The 21,666-nt window shown below is 47.8% G+C and overlaps 1 protein-coding gene across 2 annotated transcripts in view; it reads left to right on the forward strand.

Annotated features, from left to right (window-relative positions):
- Positions 1-21,666, forward strand: part of NLK (nemo like kinase) — a 241,696-nt gene that overhangs the window by 214,044 nt on the left and 5,986 nt on the right. For both annotated transcript variants that reach the window (XM_055001257.1, XM_055001256.1), the window contains exons 8-9: positions 18,857-18,943; positions 20,538-20,736. In XM_055001257.1, the coding sequence (XP_054857232.1) occupies positions 18,857-18,943; positions 20,538-20,736 (286 nt within the window). The remainder of the gene's footprint in view (positions 1-18,856; positions 18,944-20,537; positions 20,737-21,666) is intronic.

Here is a 21,666-nt window from a genome sequence, read left to right on the forward strand (position 1 = left end):
GCATTATGCTTTAGATTTGTGGGAAAGGAAAGAGGCTGCTGTTGGGCAAGCAGTGCTTCAGTCTCTTTTTCAATGAAAACACATGCCCGCCTCCTGGGTAAGTGGCTTGTGAGTCTCCCATGTGGGGCTGCACAGAAGACGGACAGTGAAAACAGAGTTGTGCTTACCGTAACTACTGTTCACTGACATCTTCTGTGCAGACAAACAAACCCTCCCTCCTACCCCACTGTGTTCTTTCTGGCATTAGGCGGCATAGGAGAAACTGAGGGTGAAGGGGGCGACGTCGCCCAATGTCGTTCGGGCGGGAAAAGCTGCACAGGTGCATTGGGCAGACGGGCGCCCCCTAGTGGACATTTGCTAGAAAGGAAAAATCCGGTTGGCCGGCCTGCCTCCACACCCTCACATAAGGGACAGCACCATTTGGCAGCATCTACTCTCTCCCTTATAATTGATGAGGAGATTCTTCGGCCAGTCTTTACTCCTCCTGAATGCAAGTTGAATTGCATTCTATTCACAGCTGCCCACTTCTCCAGAGTATTCAGGTCTTGTTGAATTTTAATTCTATCTTCTTGGGTGTTTGCTACTCCTCCCAATTTGGTATCATCAGCAAATTTAATGAGCAGCCCTTCTACTTCTTCATCCAGATCATTGATAAAAATATTGAAAAGTACCGGGCCCAAAACTGAGCCCTGCGGCACCCCACTGGATACCTCCCTCCAATCTGATGAAATGTATGTATCTTATTTTTGGCCTTTCCCGCTGTCAGTTCCATTGACGTCAAACACCCCGGTTCTGAGCTGGCCCTATACGCCTGCTTATTAGCAACCAGCGTCTGCTTGGCATGAGTTCATGTCCTAGTTGCAATCTGCACCAGCAGTACCCCCTCCTGTGGCGCAACCAACCACAATGCAACAGCCTTCATCTGAGGTCCCAGGCTCATCTCTTCACCAACCTCCATTGCAGCTGCATTCGGCCTTGGGATCAGAGGAGGACATGGAGACATCATCCCAGTATGAGAAGGCATCAGACTTGGCCTCCGATCTATCTCCAGATGAGACAGTAGGGGACCCCACCTCATCCTCTCCCACAGAGGACTGTTGACTTTTCTCGGAGCAAATGTTGAGAATGGCCAAGGCATTTGAGCTGGACGTCTCTTCTGTTTCCTCCAAGCTCAAGAGTAAGGTGCTTCAGGCACTCTATTCTGACTCAACAGCATCTGTAGCCTTCCATGCGGTAGAGGACTTATTGAATATCGCCCACGGAGTATGAGAAAAACCTGCCTCCATCCCTGCCACATCTTGGAAAGTGGAGGGGTACTCTAAGCTGAAACAGCAAGACTGCTCTTTCCTTTTCAATCACCCAAAGCCCTCGTCATTGGTGATGGAGGAAGTACAACCAAAGAGCAAGTATGGGTCGCACTCGTCCCCCAGCGACAGAGAAGGCTGTAAGCTCGACCAGCTGGGGAGGAAGAGGTATTCCTCAGCAGCCTTAAATTTCTGGATCGCCAACTACCAGGCCATAACGGGATCCTACAACTTGTTTCTCTAGGAAAGACTTTCTACCTATGTAGCAACCCCACCAGAGGACAAGAGGTCATTGGTTCAGATTCTCCAAGGGGAGGCCACTCATTTGGCAAAACAGCAAATGACAGCAGCAAAGCATGAAGCTGATTGCGCTGCCCGGACTATAGTGTCGGCAGTGGTACTGAGGTGCCATTCATGGCTCAGATCAACTGCGCTAACCCCTGACCAAAATAGAGGATTTCCCCTTACAGGGTACTTCCCTCTTCTCCGAGAAAACGGACGAGTTATTGACACAGATGAAAAATAACAGACAGACAGCATGCTCTCTGGGAGTCATTGCCCCCCAACAGCAGTCTCAACAGCAGCATTATAAGTACCGCACTCTGGGAAGACATCAGTGCCAACACAGAAATACGAGGTACACTTAACAGCCTTATCAATATTTTAAACCCTACAAGGCAGTGGTCCCCAATCTTTTTGGCACCAGGGACCGGTTTTGTGGAAGACAATTTTTCCACCGACCGGGGTGGTGGTGGTCTCGGGATGATACAATTATGCACTTTATTTCTATTATTACATTATATAATGAAATAATTATACAACTCATCACAATGCAGAATCGGTGGGAGCCCTGAGCTTGTTTTCCTGCAACTAGATGATCCCATCTGGGGGTGATAGAAGGCAGCAGGCAGCAGCAGACACAGTATAAGGCCAGTACTTACAGACCAGTCATTGGAGAGGCCAGTACTCACAGACCAGTTGTTGGAGAGCAGCAGCAGCCAGAAGCCAGCAGCCAGTTGCAGCACACACAGCTGCCTAGCAGCCACACCACCATGAAGTCTATATTTTTTAGCACAACTGTGCAGGCAGGAGGCCAGTGGCACTTCTTCATGCTCCAGCAGCGGCCACACCACCGAAGGAGAGGAATAGGCAGGCAGAGGCAGACTGGGACAGATGGCAGGCAATGCTCAGGGCAGCTGGCTGCCCAGCGGGCCCAGTGGTGACCAGAGGAGGCAGAGGCAGACTGGGGCAGGCAGCGCTTAGGGTAGCTGGCTGCCCAGTGGGCCTGGCAGTGACCCAGCACACAAAGGCGCAAGGGCAGGGCAGCAGCAGCGGCTTCAGCAAGCTTAGCCACACCAACCACAGCACGAGGCAGCAACTGCGCGTGTGCCAGCTGGGAGAGGGAGGAGAGACCCAGAGGAATGATGGGAGTCATCCGGCCAGGCGAGGTGATATTTCTAATGAAAAGTACAGGGCTGGCCAGGCAAGGCGCAAGTGAGGTGCAGCCGCCCCTCCCAAGACGGCGACCGCCTGCCTCACCTACTTCCTGGAGCAGGCTCTGTGGTCGGCCACCACTCACCTCCTGTGTGGCCCGGTTGCTAACAGGCCACGGACCGCTACTGGTCCGTGGCCTGGGGGTTGGGGAACCCCTGCTACAAGGGATACTCATTGTATCAACGTTCTTTTTGAAGAAGGTCCAATAGATCAAGATCCAAGCAAGGCCAACCACAGCTCCCAGCAACCTCAGCCTTTGAAACCTGTTTTCTCACTGACCGCCCCAGTTGGTGCGCAGCCCTGCTCCTTTTGGGACAGGCTGCCACCTTTTGTTGCGCAGTGGGAGATGATCACCATGGAATCTTGGGTTCTGGCCATAGTTCGAAATGGCTACTATTTACATTTTAAGGAGACACCTCCCTTATGCTGTTCTGGGAGATCAGCTGCACCCTCCCAGGAACTTTTCCTTGCCGTTTCTGAGTTGATAGATAAGGGGGCTGTAGAGAGAGTCCCTCCGAGTGCTCCTAAATGGGGGTTTTACTCACGTTATTTTACAGTTGAAAAGGACGGTGGAATAAGACCGATCCTTGATTTAAGGCAACTTAATGCATTCATTAAAGTTGAGAAATTTCGTATGTTAATGCTTGTTGGTGTCATTCGTTATCTTGAAGTGGATTCTTGGTTTGCGGTCCTTGATCTTAAGGACGCATATTTCCATACACCATTCCTATAGGAAATATGTTTTTGCTGTGCAAATGAGACATTCCAATACATGGCACTGCCCTTTGGGCTTTCATCAGCCCCACAGGTATTCACTAAGTGCATGTTAGTAGTGGTGGCCTTTCTCAGATCAAAGGGATGCACCATCTACCCTTATTTAGATGACTGGCTTCTTATGGATCGGTCAAGGGAAGCTCTACTAGAACACATACAGCTCTCAATCACCACTATCTCCAGGCTAGGTCTCATGATTAATTGGAAAAAGTCCACTCTTGAACGAACACAGACCATACAGTTTATTGGAGCCCTTTTAGATGCAAAAGCAGGTAGAACTTTCCTACCCCGGGAAAGGATGGGGACCATACAGTCTCTTGTGAGACAAATAGAATCGAAATGTTTCCAACTTGTGAAGACAGTTCAGAAATTGTTGGGTCTCATGGCCTCTACCACGAGCATCGTCTCATTTGGATGCCTCTTTATGAGGCCTCTGCAGAACTGGTTCATCAGGGTTTTTTTTTTAAATTATTGAATGGGTTCACATATATTCCAAAAACATTTAAGAACAAGTATTCCCCCTTTCTTGACATATGCTATCCCACCCCCCTTCCCCTTTTCTGAGTTGACTCCCAACAGCACTCTGATCCTTTTTCTTCTTATCCCTATATCTAAGTTATATTTGTCCCTACTATTCAAGGCAAAGTAATAGCCTCTATATCAAATCTACCTCTTAATAACTATCGAGAGACCACAATTGACCTTTCACATCCCATTTCTTCTCTAGGTAGTTTTTAAATTTCTCCCAATCCGCCACAAATTCCCTTGGATTCCGTTCTCTTAACTTTCTTGTTAATTTGTCCATTTTCGCCATGTGCAACAATTTTTTAATCCAATCTTGAGTTTCCGGTAGCTCTTCTTGCTTCCAATACTGTGCATACAATAATCTTGCAGCTACTGTCATATAATAAACTAATACCCTATCTCTAACATCAACATTTTCCAGATTTGGCTGTTGTGGGTTTTCCGGGCTGTATTGCCGTGGTCTTGGCATTGTAGTTCCTGACGTTTCGCCAGCAGCTGTGGCTGGCATCTTCAGAGGTGTTGGTTCACCGACATATGAATTAGCTAGACATCTGGCCGATCTCCTGCAGGACCACATCGGGAAAACGTCGTCATACATCAAAGATTCAGCAGATTTCATCAACAAAATCAGTTCTCTGAAACTCAATCCACAAGACATACTTCATCTTCGTTCTTCTGTGCCTCCACACATGGGTACTGCGCACGCGCAGGCCAGCCGCCGGAAGATTTTTTATCGCTTTCCCAGCTCCGAAGGGGCCGTTTGCCGCGCGCCTCAGTGACCGTTTCCCGCCCAAACGGTCACATGCTCCTCCAGCGGCCAACGGCCCCTTCCCTCAGTTCTCTTCTTGCCGCCGCTTGAGGAGAACGTTCGCTTGTAGCTCCGTGCTTATTTGTGTCTTTGGATTGCTTTTCTCGTGTCTGACTTGGATCTGGATTTGACTTCTCTTCTGCTTACTGATTTGGACGGACTGATCTTGGTAGAGTATTTGACCCGGACTGTTTTTGACTTCGCGTTTTTTTTTTGCCCCTCGGAATGGCTTCTACGGCCCTGTTTAAGCACTGTGCCCAGTGCCGTGCTAAAATGGCTCAAACGGATGGGCATAGCCTTTGCCTGCTTTGCCTGGGGGAGGAACATGTAGTCCCCACTTGCAAGGTCTGCCAGGGTTTTACGCATAAAGCCAGGCAGGAGCGGTCCGCCCGCCTCAAGGCTTCACTGTGGCAGCGGGTCTTGGACGCCCCTGGGCCCTCCGAGGCGGAGAAACCCGGGGCCGCGGAGAAGGCTGGCCGAACCCCCACCCATGCCGGAAGCCGGTCTCGAGCGGGCTCTTTAACCTCTTCCAAATCGGTGGCTACATCCCGCCCGGCAGACAAGCCGGCGTCGAGGGCAAGCTCAGTGGCGAGGTCTGCGAAGTCCCCGCACAAGTCGGCGTCGGTGAGGTCGGAACCGGGGAGGTCGGCTCCGAGGCCGGAACCGGGCGAGTCGGATCCGATACGGTCAGCCCCGGCGTCGATCGAAGGGCCTGTGACAGTCTCGGGACCAGAGGCTGCACGGAAGGCGTCGACCAAGAGGACATCGGTTCCGAAAGCTTCCTCCGAATCGGTTCCGAAGAAGAAGGCTAAGAAGACCAAGCATCGCTCTCGGTCCCCTCGGCGCCGGTCTACAGAAGAGGTGGTCCTGGTGTCTCCACCTACGCCATCACCTCACCTGGACTCCCCTGACCGTCCCCTCCTTGAGGAAGAGATGCCGGATCCGGGGGCCTATGTGGTCCTGTCGAGTGGACGGCGTTCGCCAACACCGGAATCGAGCCTGGCTCCGTGTCGTCGGATCCGAGAGACGACCAGGGATCCGTCGCCTGCACAGTCTGCCCGTAGCCAGCGGTGTTGGTCGGAGGGGAGTGTCGGATCCGGGCGAGTCGGATCCGAGCGGTCCGTGGCTGCGCGTCACCAACAGGCTACAGGTCTACCAGAGGCCTATCGGTGCCAGTGGAAAGGAGCTCCACCTGGCTTCAGGTCATCGGATCCGGGGCCGTCGTCGTCTAGCCGTCGTGAGTGGTTGCCTCCACCCTTCCCAGGAGAGGAAGTGTCAGCACTTGTGTCTGATGAGGATGACGAGGATGCGGGGTCCGGCTACCGCTCTGAGTCGCTCTCCGAGCCCTCTCCGGACGACAATGTCGGCCCTTCCACCAGCTCTCCCTTCGAGGACCTGCGGATTTATGCAGACCAAATGGCCCGCATGTCCAAGGCCTTGGAGATTGACGTGTCTTCTGTGGTCCCGAAGACGAAGGACAAGTTGCTGTGCAGAATCTATGGGGAGAACCCGGCTACAGTAGGTTTTCCTATGTTGGAGGGCTTGGAGGAGATCATCGACAAGGTCTGGAAGTCACCATCTGACCTGCCTGCCACGTCCAAACGCATCGAACAGATGTATAAGATCAAACAGGGGACGTGGCAGTCTCTCATCAAGCACCCTCCACCGTCATCCCTGATAGCCGAGGAGATTCAGCACAAGAGGTCGGGGTCCTCCTCCGTCCCACCGGATAAGGAGGGAAAGAAGATGGACGCACTGGGTAGACGTCAGTACTCAGTTGCTGCTTTAGCCCTCCGGATAGCCAACTATCAAACGATTATGGCGGGCTATCAGCTCTACCTATGGGAAAAGCTGGCGAACTATGTCACTGACCTCCCTGCTGACAAGAAGGCGGTGGTGTCGTTGCTGCAGACGGAGGCAGTATGATTATCGAAGCAACAGATGAATGCCGGGAGTCATGCGGCTGACACGGCTGCTCGGGGTATGGCGTCAGCGGTGCTTCTGAGAAGGCACTCGTGGTTGCGGTCGACTGCCCTCCCGCAGGAGGTGAAGGCCAAGATTGAACGTCTGCCCTTCGAGGGTGACTCCCTCTTCTCTACCACCACCGACGAGGCGCTTAAAAAGAAGAAGGAGGACCGGCAGACGGCATGCTCCCTGGGGGTCACTCCGGCGGACAGGTCCACGTTCAAGCCTCGGTACTCGTCGAGGTATAATCCCTACCAGTACTGCAGCAGATATCAACCCCGTCCGTACTATCAGCAGTACCCTATCTCGCAGCGCCAGTATACCCCAGCGCAACACCAGGGCAGGAGGCATAGGCCATTCAAGCCCCGCTCGTCTCAACCTCCGCCCCAGCAAAAAGATCCGCAAGGGGCTGGAAGGCAGTTCTGAAGACCTGGCCCTGCGGCAGCCCTGAACTTTTCGGACAGACTCAGTCCTTTTTTGTCTGAATGGGAGTCAATAACATCTGACTCATGGGTCTTAACGATTGTTGATAAGGGGTACGGGCTGGAATTCACTGAACTGCCGATGTGTACTTCACCGCTGAGTGCGGTGAATAATACCTTGGTTGAGCTGGAGGATGAAATTAGGTCCCTCTTGGCTAAGGGTGCTGTGGAAGAGGTGCCCTTTGTGGAGTCTGAGAGGGGTTTCTTTTCCCGGTTCTTCCTAGTCCCTAAGAAGGATGGGGGTCTACGTCCCATTTTGGATCTTAGGGGCCTGAATGCCTTTCTAAGGGTCACCAAGTTTAGGATGATCACACTACCTGCTGTAATTGCCCTTTTGAAGAGGGGGGATTGGTTCGCTGTCCTGGATTTAAAGGACGCGTATTTCCACGTGGGGATCTTGGAGGAGCACAGGAGATTTCTGTGCTTCGTTTACAAGCAGCGGGTATTTCGTTACAAGGTTCTCCCCTTCGGCCTTTCCACAGCCCCACGTGTGTTTACTAAGTGCGTGGCTCCTGTGGTTTCCTTTCTTCGAGAGCGGGGCTGTACCATCTACCCCTATCTCGATGATTGGCTTATAACAGCGGGTTCGGAGGTTAAGCTGCTGCAAGATGTGGCATTGGTGCTAGACACTTGCGAACGCTTGGGCCTCCTGGTTAACTTTGAAAAATCTAAGCTGACACCTAGCCGTGTTGTGCCTTATATTGGGGCAGTGTTCGACTCATTGGAGGCCAAGGCTTTATTGCCTCCAGAGCGGGCACGTTCCTTGAAGGGCCTGGTGTCCTTGTTTAAAAGAAATCGTTATCAGCCAGTGCGCATGATTCAATGCTTGCTAGGGCATATGGCTGCTGCCACCCCGGTGGTCCCTTTTGCGAGGCTGCGGATGCGCCCGCTCCAGAATTGGTTTGTGAGGAGATACAATGCTTTACAGCATCCTCCGACTGCTAAATTCTCTGTTCCCAGAGCCGTTATATCCTCTCTTGACTGGTGGTTGTCGGATATTAATTTGTTTAAAGGGACCCCATTTGGTTTCCATCATCCCGAGTTCTCCGTAACCACGGACGCCTCTCTGCAAGGGTGGGGGGCTTTCTGTGGGGAGCTATGTGTTCAGGATGTGTGGTCTGAGAGAGAAAAGGGTCTCCATATTAATGTGCTTGAACTGAGGGCTGTTCGTTTTGCACTTATGTCGTTCACAGCAATCTTGCAGAACCATCAGGTGCTGGTGCAGACGGACAACACTACCGCTATGTATTACCTGAACCAACAGGGCGGCACGGTGTCCATGATCCTCTGCAGGGAGGCCACGCTCATTTGGGAATGGGCAATCAGGAATGGGGTGACGCTTCGCGCCATTCATGTAGCTGGGTCGGACAATGTGCAGGCGGACACTCTCAGCAGGGTGCACATGCTGAATCACGAGTGGGGGCTCAACGCAAAGTACGTTGGGCCGATCTTTCGGAAATGGGGTTGCCCGAGCATAGACGTGTTTGCGACATCGGCAAACACCAAGGCCGAGATCTTTTGTTCTCGGGCAGGAAGCGACCCCCTTTCTATTGGGGATGCCTTCCAATTTACTTGGGCCCGGGGACTACATTACATGTTTCCGCCTTTCCCTCTCATACCCAGAGTGCTGTGCAAGGTGGAGAGGGACAACACGGACTGCATCTTAGTGGCTCCGTTCTGGCCACGGCAGCTCTGGTTCCCGAAGCTGCTGGAGATGTCCGGCCGAGCTTACGTGGCCCTTCCGCCCCAGAGGGATCTCCTCCTACACGGGAAGCTCTTCCACCACGAGCCCAGGAAACTACACCTGACCGCTTGGCGGATTCGGCCCCGTCCCTAGGCTTCTCTGAGCCAGTCGAGAAGGTCCTACTGAACGCTAGGAAGCCCTCCACACGGCGTGCCTACAAGGCGAAGTGGAGTAGGTTTGAGGCTTGGGCCGCCTCTAGGAAGGTGGTGCCTCTGGATAGCCCCTTGGGGATGGTCTTGGATTATCTTTGCGAGCTGAAGGACCAGGGCCTTAGTGTAGCATCTCTGAAAGTGCACCTTGCGGCCATCTCTGCGTTCCATGATCGGGTGGATGGCTGCACGGTTTTCTCGCACCAGAAGTCCCGCCAGTTTTTGAAGGGGATGCTTAATCTTTACCCGCCTGTGTCACCCCCTGTGCCCCAGTGGTCTCTCTCCCTGGTCCTGGCTAGGTTGATGTTGCCCCCTTTTGAGCCTTTGGCTACGTGCCCTCTGGACTTGCTCTCCTACAAGGTGGCATTCCTCGTGGCGATCACTTCTGCCAGACGGGTCAGCGAACTGGCTGCTCTTAGGGCAGACCCCCCCGTTCCTTCGCTTTCATGCGAATAAGGTGGTCTTGCGACCGTGTCTTTCGTTCCTGCCCAAGGTGGTGTCAACCTTCCACCTTTCACAAGAGATTTCTCTGCCTGTATTTTTCCCTGAAGCTTCTACTAAAGGGGAAAAGGCCCTCCACAGTTTGGATCTGCAGAGGGCTTTGGCTTTTTATTTGGAGAGGACAAGGGTGTTCAGGAACAGTCCCTACCTTTTTGTGTGTTTCGGGGCGAAGGACAAGGGCCGCAGGGCGTCTGCACAGACGGTGTCCCGTTGGATTGTGACGGCCATTGTGAAGGCCTACGCCATGGCTAAGGTGGACTGTCCTTTGGGTGTCAGGGCTCACTCCACACGGTCCCAGGCGGCATCTTCGGCACTGCTCAAGGGTATACCTTTAGCTAATATTTGCAGGGCTGCAAGTTGGTCGTCCGCCGATACCTTTGTACGGCATTACGCTGTGGATGTAAATGCCAATGAAGATGTAGCTGTTGCTAGGGCCGTCCTCCATTCCTTGTTTCCCTAGGAGTATGCTGATTAATATGCTCCAATGGGGGAGGTGGAGGCGCTGTATATATATAGTGTATATTATATATATATATTTATACTTGCTGGATGTTGTGGGGTTGGTATGTTTTCTTTTGCCACATATGTATATGTGTATATATGTTGTCTTGTTTTTCCTGTTGTATAATAAAATTGAGTTGGATTTCACCCCACCTTCCTTATTGTGTGAAGCTTGGTACTCTCCCATGTGTGGAGGCACAGAAGAACGAAGATGAAGACAGGGTTAACATACCTGTAACTTATGTTCATCGAGTTCTTCTGTGCTGACACACAACCCTCCCTCCTACCCCGCTGTGAACTCCAACGCAGATTGCTGTACTATGGCTGGGCTATGGCTCTAGTCTTTATCGGGGTTATGGCTCTGTGTATTGGATGAGCGGTGGCAAGGGAGAACTGAGGGAAGGGGCCGTTGGCCGCTGGAGGAGCATGTGACCGTTTGGGCAGGAAACGGTCGCTGAGGCGCGCGGCAAACGGCCCCTTCGGAGCTGGGAAAGCGATAAAAAATCTTCCGGTGGCTGGCCTGCGCGTGCGCAGTACCCATGTGTGTCGGCACAGAAGAACTCGATGAACATAAGTTACAGGTATGTTAACCCTGTCTTGTCAGTTTTGATGTTGTATCCCTGTTTACCAAGGTTCCAGTAAAAGACATTATTGCACTTATTAATCAGATTTTCCCAGAGGATGTAACAGCCTTATTCCACCATTGTCTGACAACCAGTTACTTCCAATGGGACAACGAATTCTATGAACAGATGGATGGGGTGGCCATGGGGAGCCCACTCAGCCCAGTTATAGCAAACTTCTACATGGAACATTTTGAAAAAACAGCTCTAGAATCAGCACCCCACAAACCTAGTGTATGGTTCCGGTTTGTGGATGATACATTTATCATTTGGAGCCATGGGGAAGAAGAATTGATGGGGTTTTTGAATCATCTCAACAACATCCACCTGAACATACAATTCACAATGGAGAAAGAAATCGAGGGAAAACTCCCATTCCTGGATACCTTGGTCATCCGCAAAGCAAACTTTCAGTTAGGTCACAGGGTCTACAGGAAACCAACTCACACTGATCGGTACTTACACAAAAACTCCAATCACCACCCCCGACAGAAAAGAGGCATAATGAAAACATTAGTGGATCGTGCAAGATGGATATGTGAGCCGCACTTTCTCAATGAGGAAATTAATCATCTAAACCACGCACTTCAGGCAAATGGCTACTCCAGAAATGAAATCCGAAGAGCAATCAAACCCAGGATAAATCAAACAACCAAGGAAAAACAGTCTCCTACAGGAAAAGTGTTTTTGCCATATATCAAAGGAATTACTGATCAGATGGGAAAGCTTATGAAAAAACATAACCTTTAAGCAGTATTCAGACCCACCCGAAAAATACAACAGATGCTACGATCAGCAAAAGACAGTAGAGATCCCCTCACCTCTGCAGGAGTATACCATATACCCTGCAGCTGTGGACAAGTTTACATCGGGACCACAAAGCGTAGCATCCAGACAAGAATAAAAGAACATGAAAGACACTGCAGACTTGGACAACCTGAAAAATCAGCAGTGGCTGAACATAGCCTAACGCAAACAGGGCACAGTATCTTATTCCAGGACACCAAAATACTGGACAACACTTCCAACTACTTTGTCAGACTGCACAGGGAAGCCATTGAAATTCACAAGCATAAGCAAAACTTCAACAGGAAAGAAGAAACCTTAAGAATGAACAGAGCATGGTTTCCAGTTCTGAAAAACACCAGGCTAACAAAACACTCTATACTCGACAATAGCCCTGCAGAGAAGATTAGCGCATCAAGCCCCAATCCATATGCAAAAGAACCTCCTCAGGATACAGTGAAGCCTCCCGCCATTAGCCTTCCACACCCTGGGAAACTCTTACAGGATGACTCAGCTCAACCCCACCCCTCCTGAGTAGATACAAATGACCTGCCAACATCTTTTCCACACTGTGACACTGAGAGATCTCTGTCTTTTGGTGCTACACCTCTGAAGATGCCAGCCACAGCTGCTGGCGAAACGTCAGGAACTACAATGCCAAGACCACAGCAATACAGCCCGGAAAACCCACAACAGCCATTGTTCTCCAGTCGTGAAAGCCTTCGACAATACATTTTCCAGATTTAATCCCCATAATAACAACTCTGGACTCTTTGCTACATTGCTTTTCAAAATTGATGACATTTCAGCAAAAATCTTAGACCAAAACATCTTAGCTTTTTCACAAGTCCACCACATGTGATACATCAAACCTTCATGTTTTTTACATTTCCAGCATTTATTTGACATTTGACTGTTGGCATTCACTAACTTGTTTGGTGTTAAATACCATCTGTACATCATCTTGTATCCATTTCCTTTTAAGCTGGTAGATGCTGATATTTTCAATGTGTTTCTCCAAAAATATTCCCAAGTGTCCATTGTAATTTCTTTATTAAAGTTCACTGTCCATTTGGACTTTGACTGTTTCATCTTCTGTATGCCATTTCAATAAAAGTTTATATAACTTAGAAATAATTTTTAGTCCATCTCCCAACAAAAGTTCCTCTAATTCTCCATTTTTCTAAAACCTCTTTTCCTTTTGTCAGATTCAAATAAATCTTTAATTTGTCTAAATTGGAACCATCCATATTGAAATGGCAACTCCGTATTGTCTTTCATCCTGAACCCGTTTCTTTCCCACTTCAACAGTTCCTTATAGGTTATCCATTCTTCTCCTTTATATTCCAAACTTGGATTCACAACTTCAGCTGGTACTATCCACAAGGGTCTTCCATCACCCATAAACATCTTATATTTTTGCCAAGGACCACTAAGGACTCACGGGGTGCAATCCTAAGGTCACTTTCCTGGGAGTAAGCCCCATTGAATAAGATGGAACTTACATCTGAGTCGACCTGCTTAGGATTGCTCCCGCAATCTAGGGGGTTTTCGATTCTTAGAGCAGTCATTAGATCCCTACAATGGTGGACCAGTTCAGTTAATTTGCTTAGGGGCACTCCCTTTGGGAGTCACTCTCCTGAGATAAGTCTAAACACCTATGCCTCTCTCCAGGGTTGGGGAGGACATTTGGGGGAGCTCTCAATTCAGGGTACTTGGTCTCCCTCAGAATCCAAACTACATATTAGAACTGAGGGCTATATGCTATTCACTTACCTCTTTTGCAGGGATGGTACAAGAGGGTGCAAGTGAATACAGACAATACCACCGCTCTGTACTATTTGAACAAGCAGGGAGGAACAGCCTCCCTACCCCTCTGCAAAGAGGCCACTCTTCTATGGCTGTGGGAAATGCACAACAACACCTACCCTCAGGCTATACATATTGTTTGCAAGATGAATATAAGGGCGGACACGCTTAGCAGACTCTTCAAGCCACATCACAAATGGTCGATCAACAAGTATCTTCTTCCGATCTTCAGGAGATGGGGGTTCCCAAGGGTTGATGTTTTCACTACATCCCAGAATGCCAAGGCCAGACTGTTCTGCTCACGAGCGGGGTTAGACAGCTGCTCAGTTGGAGACCCTTTCCAAGTTCCATTGGACAAGGAACTGTTTTATGCATTCCCCACAATACCTCTCCTACCCTAGGTATTGTGCAGGGCCCGACACTATCAGACTCATTGCATCTTTTTGGCCCCACAGAGAATGGTTTCCCCTACTCTGGAAAATGGCCAAGAGTCAGTGCCTCAGACTACCAGTAGCTCCAAATCTTCTATACAGGCGGCAACTTATGCATCATGATGTCAAGATCCTCAATCTTGCGGTTTGGCTGTTGTTCCCAAAACATTAGCATTCTCCAGGGATACCTTTATCAAGCATTATGCAGTGGACACCAGCTCCAGATTAGACGTTGCTGTGGGAACTGCAGTGTTCCAGTCTTTATTTACGTAGGAGTCTCCTCACACCCGCCCCCATTGGTGAGTAGCTTGCTATACTCCCAATGTGGGGCTACACAGAAGAACAACGACGAAAACAGTGTTGCACTTACCTGTTACTGTTGTCCAGCAAGTTCATTCTGTGCAGACACACATTCCCTCCCTCCTACCCCACTGTGAGGAGACGAATATTGTATAAACCCTCTGGCAGCATAGGAGAATTGGGGGTTGAAAGGGAGTTCCACGTCTTACACAGCATTCAGGTGGGAAAAGCCATGCATGCACAGATAACCAAGAGCGCCCCTTTCAAGGTCTCTAGAGCTAAAAATCTGTCTCTGAAGCAGGCCTGCCCAGGCACAGTCCCTGTGTGTGTCTGCACAGAATGAACTCGATGAACAGCAGTTACAGGTAAGTGCAACACTGTTTTCATAGTGGTGAGTCTGATCCCACTTGTAAGCCCACCTCCACAATCGCTGATTGAGGGTGCAGGACAGGGAGTTGGGGTTGTCAGGGTGCTCTTGGCCAACCCAGTCATCAAACCTGGAGGCTGAGGCAGCCACGTTCCAAGGGAACCAGGAAATAACGCTGCAGGACATCAGGCCCGCCAAGAGGAAGAATGGCTTGATTCCCAACTGTACTTACATGGCACAACTAATCTTTTTTGTTAGAATAATCAGAGAAAGCACTGAACCTTCATCTATAAAACTTGTTTATAATTTCCCAGTTATGTTATTTATGGGCCCTGTGGGGATACACAGAGGACCCATGAATTTTTACACACAATTTCAAGGCAGGCCATGATTTCACAAAGAACTGAGGGGCACCCAATTCTTCCTTGCAATAAAAAAAACAGTTCCACCAGGGTTTTTCCTTTTGGGCACAATTTCAGATTAGTTGATGTGCATGCCCTTGGTCTGCATGTGAAATGAAGTTTATTTTTTAACAGATGGGGAAATGTTTATTTCAGTTTCACACTCACCACTAATCACACACATACACGTAACTGCCTCTGATGAAACTGTTAGAAGTGTGCCTTCTAGAACTGGGCAGGTTGATGTTCTTCATGGCTGCATGCTGCTCCTCTGTCACTGAATTTATCATACATCCTAATTTTCAACTTGGCCAAATCTGAGGATGCTTAAATCTGGAGATTGGAGCCATGAATGGACAAGACAGATCTTTCTGCAAACCTGAAAAACACCACCAAGTTTAAGGCTTTTTAAAAAAATACATGGGTTGTGGCCCATCGTCCCTGCAGCTTTAAGAAACAGATATCCTCAGTGGTTGTTTCTAGGCAGCTATAACAGTCTTGTTAAGCCTTGGTTTCTGTCAGGAAATGGTAGGAGGAGAAGGCAGGAAACTTTTTTTCAGGGTTGATTTGGCCTTTGAGGGAGGACTGGCAACAACCAGGGCATTTTTTCAGCTGGAACACGGCGGAACGGAGTTCTGGAACCTCTTGAAAATGGTCACATGGCTGGTGGCCCCGCCCCCTGATCTCCAGATAGAGGGGAGTTGAGATTGCCCTCCGCGCTGCTCGGCACCATTTTCGCCAAGTGATTTAAACTTTTAAAAACTCCCCCCTTGTTCCAGCTGACCCAAAGTGACATCATTGGCCCTGGGAGCACGCGTGCACTTTGCGCGCGCACATGTGGTACCAGCGGCACCACCTCCTGCCAAGAGTTGTCCCCTGTGCTGGCAACCCACTGAGTTCCACCACCTCTTCCCAGAAAAAAAGCCCTGGCAACAACCACTAGGCAACTTGCTACCATGTGACTTGTATTACCCAGGCCTGGCAGCTTACACCTGTTAAACAGCAGTCACCCCACAAAAGGCAGTGTTAGAATGGTTGGACTAGGTTAGACTAGTGGTTAGAATGGTTGGACTGGGATCTGGAAGACCCAGGTTAGGCTCCCTACTCTACCATGGAACCTCTCTTTAGGCCAGTCGCGCATTCCCAGCCCAGCGTGCCTCATGGGGGCTGTTGCGAGAATAAAGTGGAGCAGAAGAGAACAATGCAAGTTCCTTTTAGTTCCCATTGTGGAAGAAGGTAAGGTATCAGTCAAGTATATAAATAATAAATAAAGATGAAGGAAAGCAGAGAAAAGCCCTAAGACAAATTGCATGTTTGCAGAAAAATCTGAACTTAAAAAAATACAGTGTGTTTAAAACCCCCAGAAAGAAATAGAAGAAAACTTGAAAGTCCTTGAGATTGTACCCACATACTGCAAGCATCCGCCTTCATCACCAGATGATCTCCACATATTATATGGTGTGGGACACTCTTCCCTCTGGGTTGGCAGCGCCCCTGGGTTTGGGGTCAGCCACTGCCCCTTTAACTGCAGTCCCTGCCTTCTCAAAATACTCTTGTCTCTTCCTCGTCTCTCCACACTTCTCCTCTAACTCCTTACTCTCCACCCTGCTTGTGGGGGGGGGGACTCCCCTTTTATCCCTTCACCCATCCCAGCCTCCGCCTTCTAGCTCCGCCCCTAACAACCTAGCTGCTGCCTGGGCTGCTCTGCTGCTGGCTCTTGCAGGCTACTCCCCACCCTTTCCAGCCTGCCTGTTGGTTTGCTGTGCTGCTGCACCTCTCCTGCCAGCCTCTGGGTGGTAGTGTTGCCTAGTGCTTCCTTTACTGCCTTTGTGGGGGGCTGCAAGCCTTGTTTCTGGGGTGGGTGTCCCTGGGGCGTTCCCTAAGTCCAGCCCCAGCACTGGACAGGTGTTACATTTGTATCTCACCCTTTCTCCAAGGCGCTCAGCAGTGTATGTGTAGGCAATCCAGTGTCTCAGTAAACCAGTGAGAGATTGACTTGGCCAAAGGTCAGTGACAATGATTCAGATCCAGTTCAGCCCTCCAACTCTTGTCCTGAAGGAGCTCCCTTGGAGGGGCTCTTGATCATTTTAACAGCTGCCTTGGGGTAGTTGGGATGGATGGATGAAACCTTAAGAGATGTAAGTGAGCTGGAAAGGACTCTCATGATGATAGTTCTTAATTTAAAGTCATCTTTAAACTGTGTGTTTTGTTCATGGAGCATACTGCTTCAACTATTTTTATTTGTGTCTCACCTTATATCAAGCTGACTTACATCAACAAAAAAATCACTATAAGCAGATAATAAAAATTCTGATAAATTAGTTGAACTGTATCCAAAAGCTAGCAGCAATTTAAGACAGCAACAGCTGCAGTTTCAGAATTTGAAACTGATTGAAAATCTAGAGCCAGGAAAAAAACATCTAAAACCAGTGATCAGCAATAAGAGAGAGCCAACAGTACAGGTCAAAATAGTATCATGGCAGGGATACAAAATAGTAGTAAGTCTTGCACAATACTTTTTTAAAAATGTCATATCTAGATTGAGGTGGCCCAGCAAGCTTAATGAGGTAGAGATCCCCCACAGTCTGGGGATCCCAACTGCAAGGCCTCATCCTGTGTACAAGCCAGCCTTGTTTCAGCTAACACAGGGTACACAAAGCAAGGTGCCATTTACTGGTCTGCACGCATGAGCAGGCTCCTGTGGGTGGGAGCAACTCTTCAAAGCGTCCTGTTCCTGAGCCCTTTAATGTGTCAATACCAGCATTTTAATTCAAACCAGAAAGAAAGTCAGCAAGCAGTGAAATTGAGCCAAGATGGGTATGTCAGGATTATTGGGCTTGGTACGAAAGTGTTTTATTGTATTGGAAAAAGTTACAACCTGTTTTTAATAATATTTTAAAATGATGGCCAGTGAATAGTTAATTTTCAGAACTCACTGTCTCAGGATGTCATTATGGACTTTAAGTGAGATGGCTTTAAAAGAGGATTAGACAAATTCATGAAGGAGAAAACAGTCAGCATGTCATAGTGGCTAAATAGAACCTCCATGTTAAGGGGCAGTATTGTCAGATACGCCTCCAGCATATCTGTCATGTGTTATGGATTTCTTGCTGCAGTGTGCAGTGTACCTCTGAGAAAATGCAGAGGGAAACCTGTTTCGCTGAATGGTTGCTAGCTGCTTATCTTGCAGGTGTTTTGGTTACAATTTCCTGGCAAGCCTGAGAACGTGGCCTTGAAGTTCCAGCGGAGACTGAACCAACCTCCTACGAGACTGAGCAGAGCTCATGCTTTCCCTCCTCCCCACTTCCCTGGTTCAGCGCGCCAAAATCCTAACGAGCTTTCTTTCCCACTGGGGGTGGGGGGTGGGGCGGGGACTTTGCCCTATAATTAACCTTGCTTTGCTACATTGAGTCATTCCAGCCAATGATCCTGTCTGACCATCTTGATACTGGTATTCTTTAATAAAGTAACTTTAACTCGTACACCTAAGAGATGCAGTGAAGTGCTTGGGGGGAAATACCTGGCAAGACCTGACAAGTATATGTCTAAATGCCTGATACTGGGGGAGGGACAGTGGAGGGAGAGTCTCTGCTTGTGGGCATTCTGGGGCATCTGGTTCGCAAGAGTGAGGAATGAGGTGCTAAACTAGATCAACTCATGGTAAGATCTTGCAGGGAGCTTATATTATGATGTTACTGTAGAGTGAGGAGCTAGTGAGAGTTAGTGAGAAGCTCTTTGTTGTTGAGAGAGACATTTATTTTACTCTGTATAATGCACGTATGATAACTCAGTACAGTGTGTGTGCTTTGTTCCTGATTTTAAAGCAGCTGTGTATGTCATCTGTGCTCTTCCTTCCGATAAGGCTTGATCTTTTCTCTCTTCTTCTTCACAGCCATCTCTTCCTGTCCTGTATACATTATCCAGCCAAGCTACACATGAAGCTGTTCATCTCCTTTGTAGGATGTTGGTCTTTGATCCAGTGAGTCTGTGGGGTTTTTTTGTGTGTGTGGGGGGGTTGCATTTAAAGCAGAGATGGTGGTTGAAGGAAATGTTTCTGTATCATATGTATAGGTAATCAAGCAAAGCAAACAATTTCATTTATCTGCTCGCAAGCTCAGTGTTCATTGCAAACTGCAGGGCTGGCCTGGGTAGGACGGGCCAATGATCAAAAATAGAGAAAATTAGTGAGGGACAGGAAGAACTCCATCTGGGCAAAGGTTATGTGTGCATGCTTCTCTTGTGTCTACAGAAAATATCCCTAGGAGCTGAATCGAGAAAGTGATTTTGGGGGACATTTGGCTTTTTAATTCTTCCCCAAATTATAGCGAAAAGGTTGCCCTTCATTTTTTGTCTGTGGAGTGGAGACCAGGCTTACAAGGAGTGGTTCCTCTGAGCCCCCACCCCCAAACCACATTTAATGTATTGTCTCCCTGCTTACTTCGATGACTTTTGATGGGTTCATCTACATTCCTCAAGTGAGCACTTCAGAAAAAAAGATTCTGTAAACAGAAGACATCTGATCTTCTCTAACCTACCCAGCCGTGAGCTGCATTGGAACAACCAGCAGTTCTTGGAAGGGAAGTCCTCTCATCTGAGGATATTGATAGCTCCTCCTGTATTCTTTTTTGTGCATGTAGTAAAAGATTGGATATTTTCACACGTGATGTGCCAGGGTCATTTTGCAGCTTTGTGTCACTTGCATTTTGCTAGTTAAGCCCACCACCCCTGGAAAAATAGCTTAATGTCTTCTCACCCTTTGCATTTTATTTATTTTTGTTTGCTTTTATTTTACTTACTGTGTGGGGCGGAGGACTCACAGCAGTTAGGACTTGCCCTTTCTTCTTCCTTGCAAAAGCCATATCCAGTCCCTCAGACCTCCTAGAAAGCAAAAGGCTGTTTATCTGAAAAATATTTCCTATCATTCTAATGATAGGCTAGCATCAAAAGTGGGGAAGCAATTCATAATACTGTGGGGCACTGTTTTTATTTTAAGCACCTCACACACAAACTTTCTGTTTAAAGAGCACACATAGTGTCTTACTAAAAAAGGGAAGTAAAGCAAAGGCTCAAATAGCTTAAATTAAAATCAACAGCAAATGGCATGTTTCTGCTCTAAATTAAGCTGCTTCCAGCTAGTCCAGGATATAGAAGGGTGCAGGTGCCAGGCAGATACCTCTGCACGGGGCAGTCCATAATTTGGGTACAGCGCTCACTCCTGGCCTTCAGTATGATAACCTTTTCCACTGCAGTGAATTTTGTGTTTACTTTAGATTGATATTGTTATTGATTGTCTGATGTAATTTTAAAGGTTGCCTTGAAATCCTTTTTGGAGGTAGTGGGGGATAAAAATGTTTTAATAAATATATGTCTGGGGAAATGTGTATGTAACATGACCAAGTGCCATGTAGGAAAAGCTGAGTTGTAGAGCAATGCTGGCTTTTTAAAGCAACATTGCCTTCTAGTGGATATAGCCAGTAGGGTATGGTAATTTGAAAAGGATATAACTGAGTTCTGTACGTTGAGAATACTCGTGGCCCTAATTCCATGTTTGTTTATCTACCTTCACATTTCAGTCCAAAAGAATATCCGCTAAGGATGCCTTAGCTCATCCATATCTTGACGAAGGGCGTTTGAGATATCACACCTGTATGTGTAAATGCTGTTTTTCCACCTCTACTGGAAGAGTTTACACGAGTGATTTTGAACCCATCACAAATCCCAAATTTGATGATACTTTTGAAAAGAATCTCAGTTCTGTTCGGCAAGTTAAAGGTCAGTACTCTGTGCTTTAATATTTCAAACTTGGCATTGTTGTAGCAAGCTGCTGTATTATTTTAGCAAAGCCAAATTTTTAAAAATTCTAACAAAAGGCAGAGAACAAAATACACATTTTAAGATGAATATTTTTATTTTTCCATCTATATGAAAAGTATCTTATTTTTTATTAGTAAAGATTCTTAAATAAAATCTTGACCATGCAAAGTTTTTGTCTGATTGACTATCAAGGTGCTGTTCATTCCTATCCTTGTAATTCTAAGAACACTATTTCAGGGGAGGATATATTGCTCCAGTGTTTCAGATTGCATGTTATTTATTATTCCTCAGAAATCTTGCATTTGGACAGCGGTCTAGTTCTGACAGTGAATTAAATAATTCTATGTCCCTAGGTACTAGCATCCCAAAGGCACAAATAATTTCACTTAAAGGGGAAGAGTATCTGTTTAACTTGTGTGGTTAATTCTGCTGTAATTATTAAGAGGTGAAAAACATAGCAAACATAAACAAACTCCTTTTTGATGTGGTGTTGGTTTGTAGTTTAATAATGCATAGACCCCATGGGGTGCCATTAAACCTTGAGGTATCTCTTAGCCCACTGAAACCCAAAATTTATTTTATTTATTTACATTATTTATACTCTGGCTTTCCAACTGAAACTAAAGGTGAATTACATAGAACCAACAGCAGGCGCATTCCGTAAACAATGCAATAGGGTATACAAATGCAAATTTACAGAGATTTGAGAACAAACAGAAATCCAACACAGAGCTGAAACAATGTTGAAAGAGCATAAGCAACTCTAAACCTATTAAACAACCCAGAAACTACTCAGTAGGATCATGACAGTACATAGTAGGATAGTCTATCCTTTTATCAATGCATCCCTTTTTGAAACCACGTCCTTACAGTAAAGCCCTCCTATCT

The sequence above is a fragment of the Eublepharis macularius genome, chromosome 17 (assembly GCF_028583425.1).
Source record: "Eublepharis macularius isolate TG4126 chromosome 17, MPM_Emac_v1.0, whole genome shotgun sequence".
Lineage (NCBI taxonomy): Eukaryota > Metazoa > Chordata > Lepidosauria > Squamata > Eublepharidae > Eublepharis > Eublepharis macularius.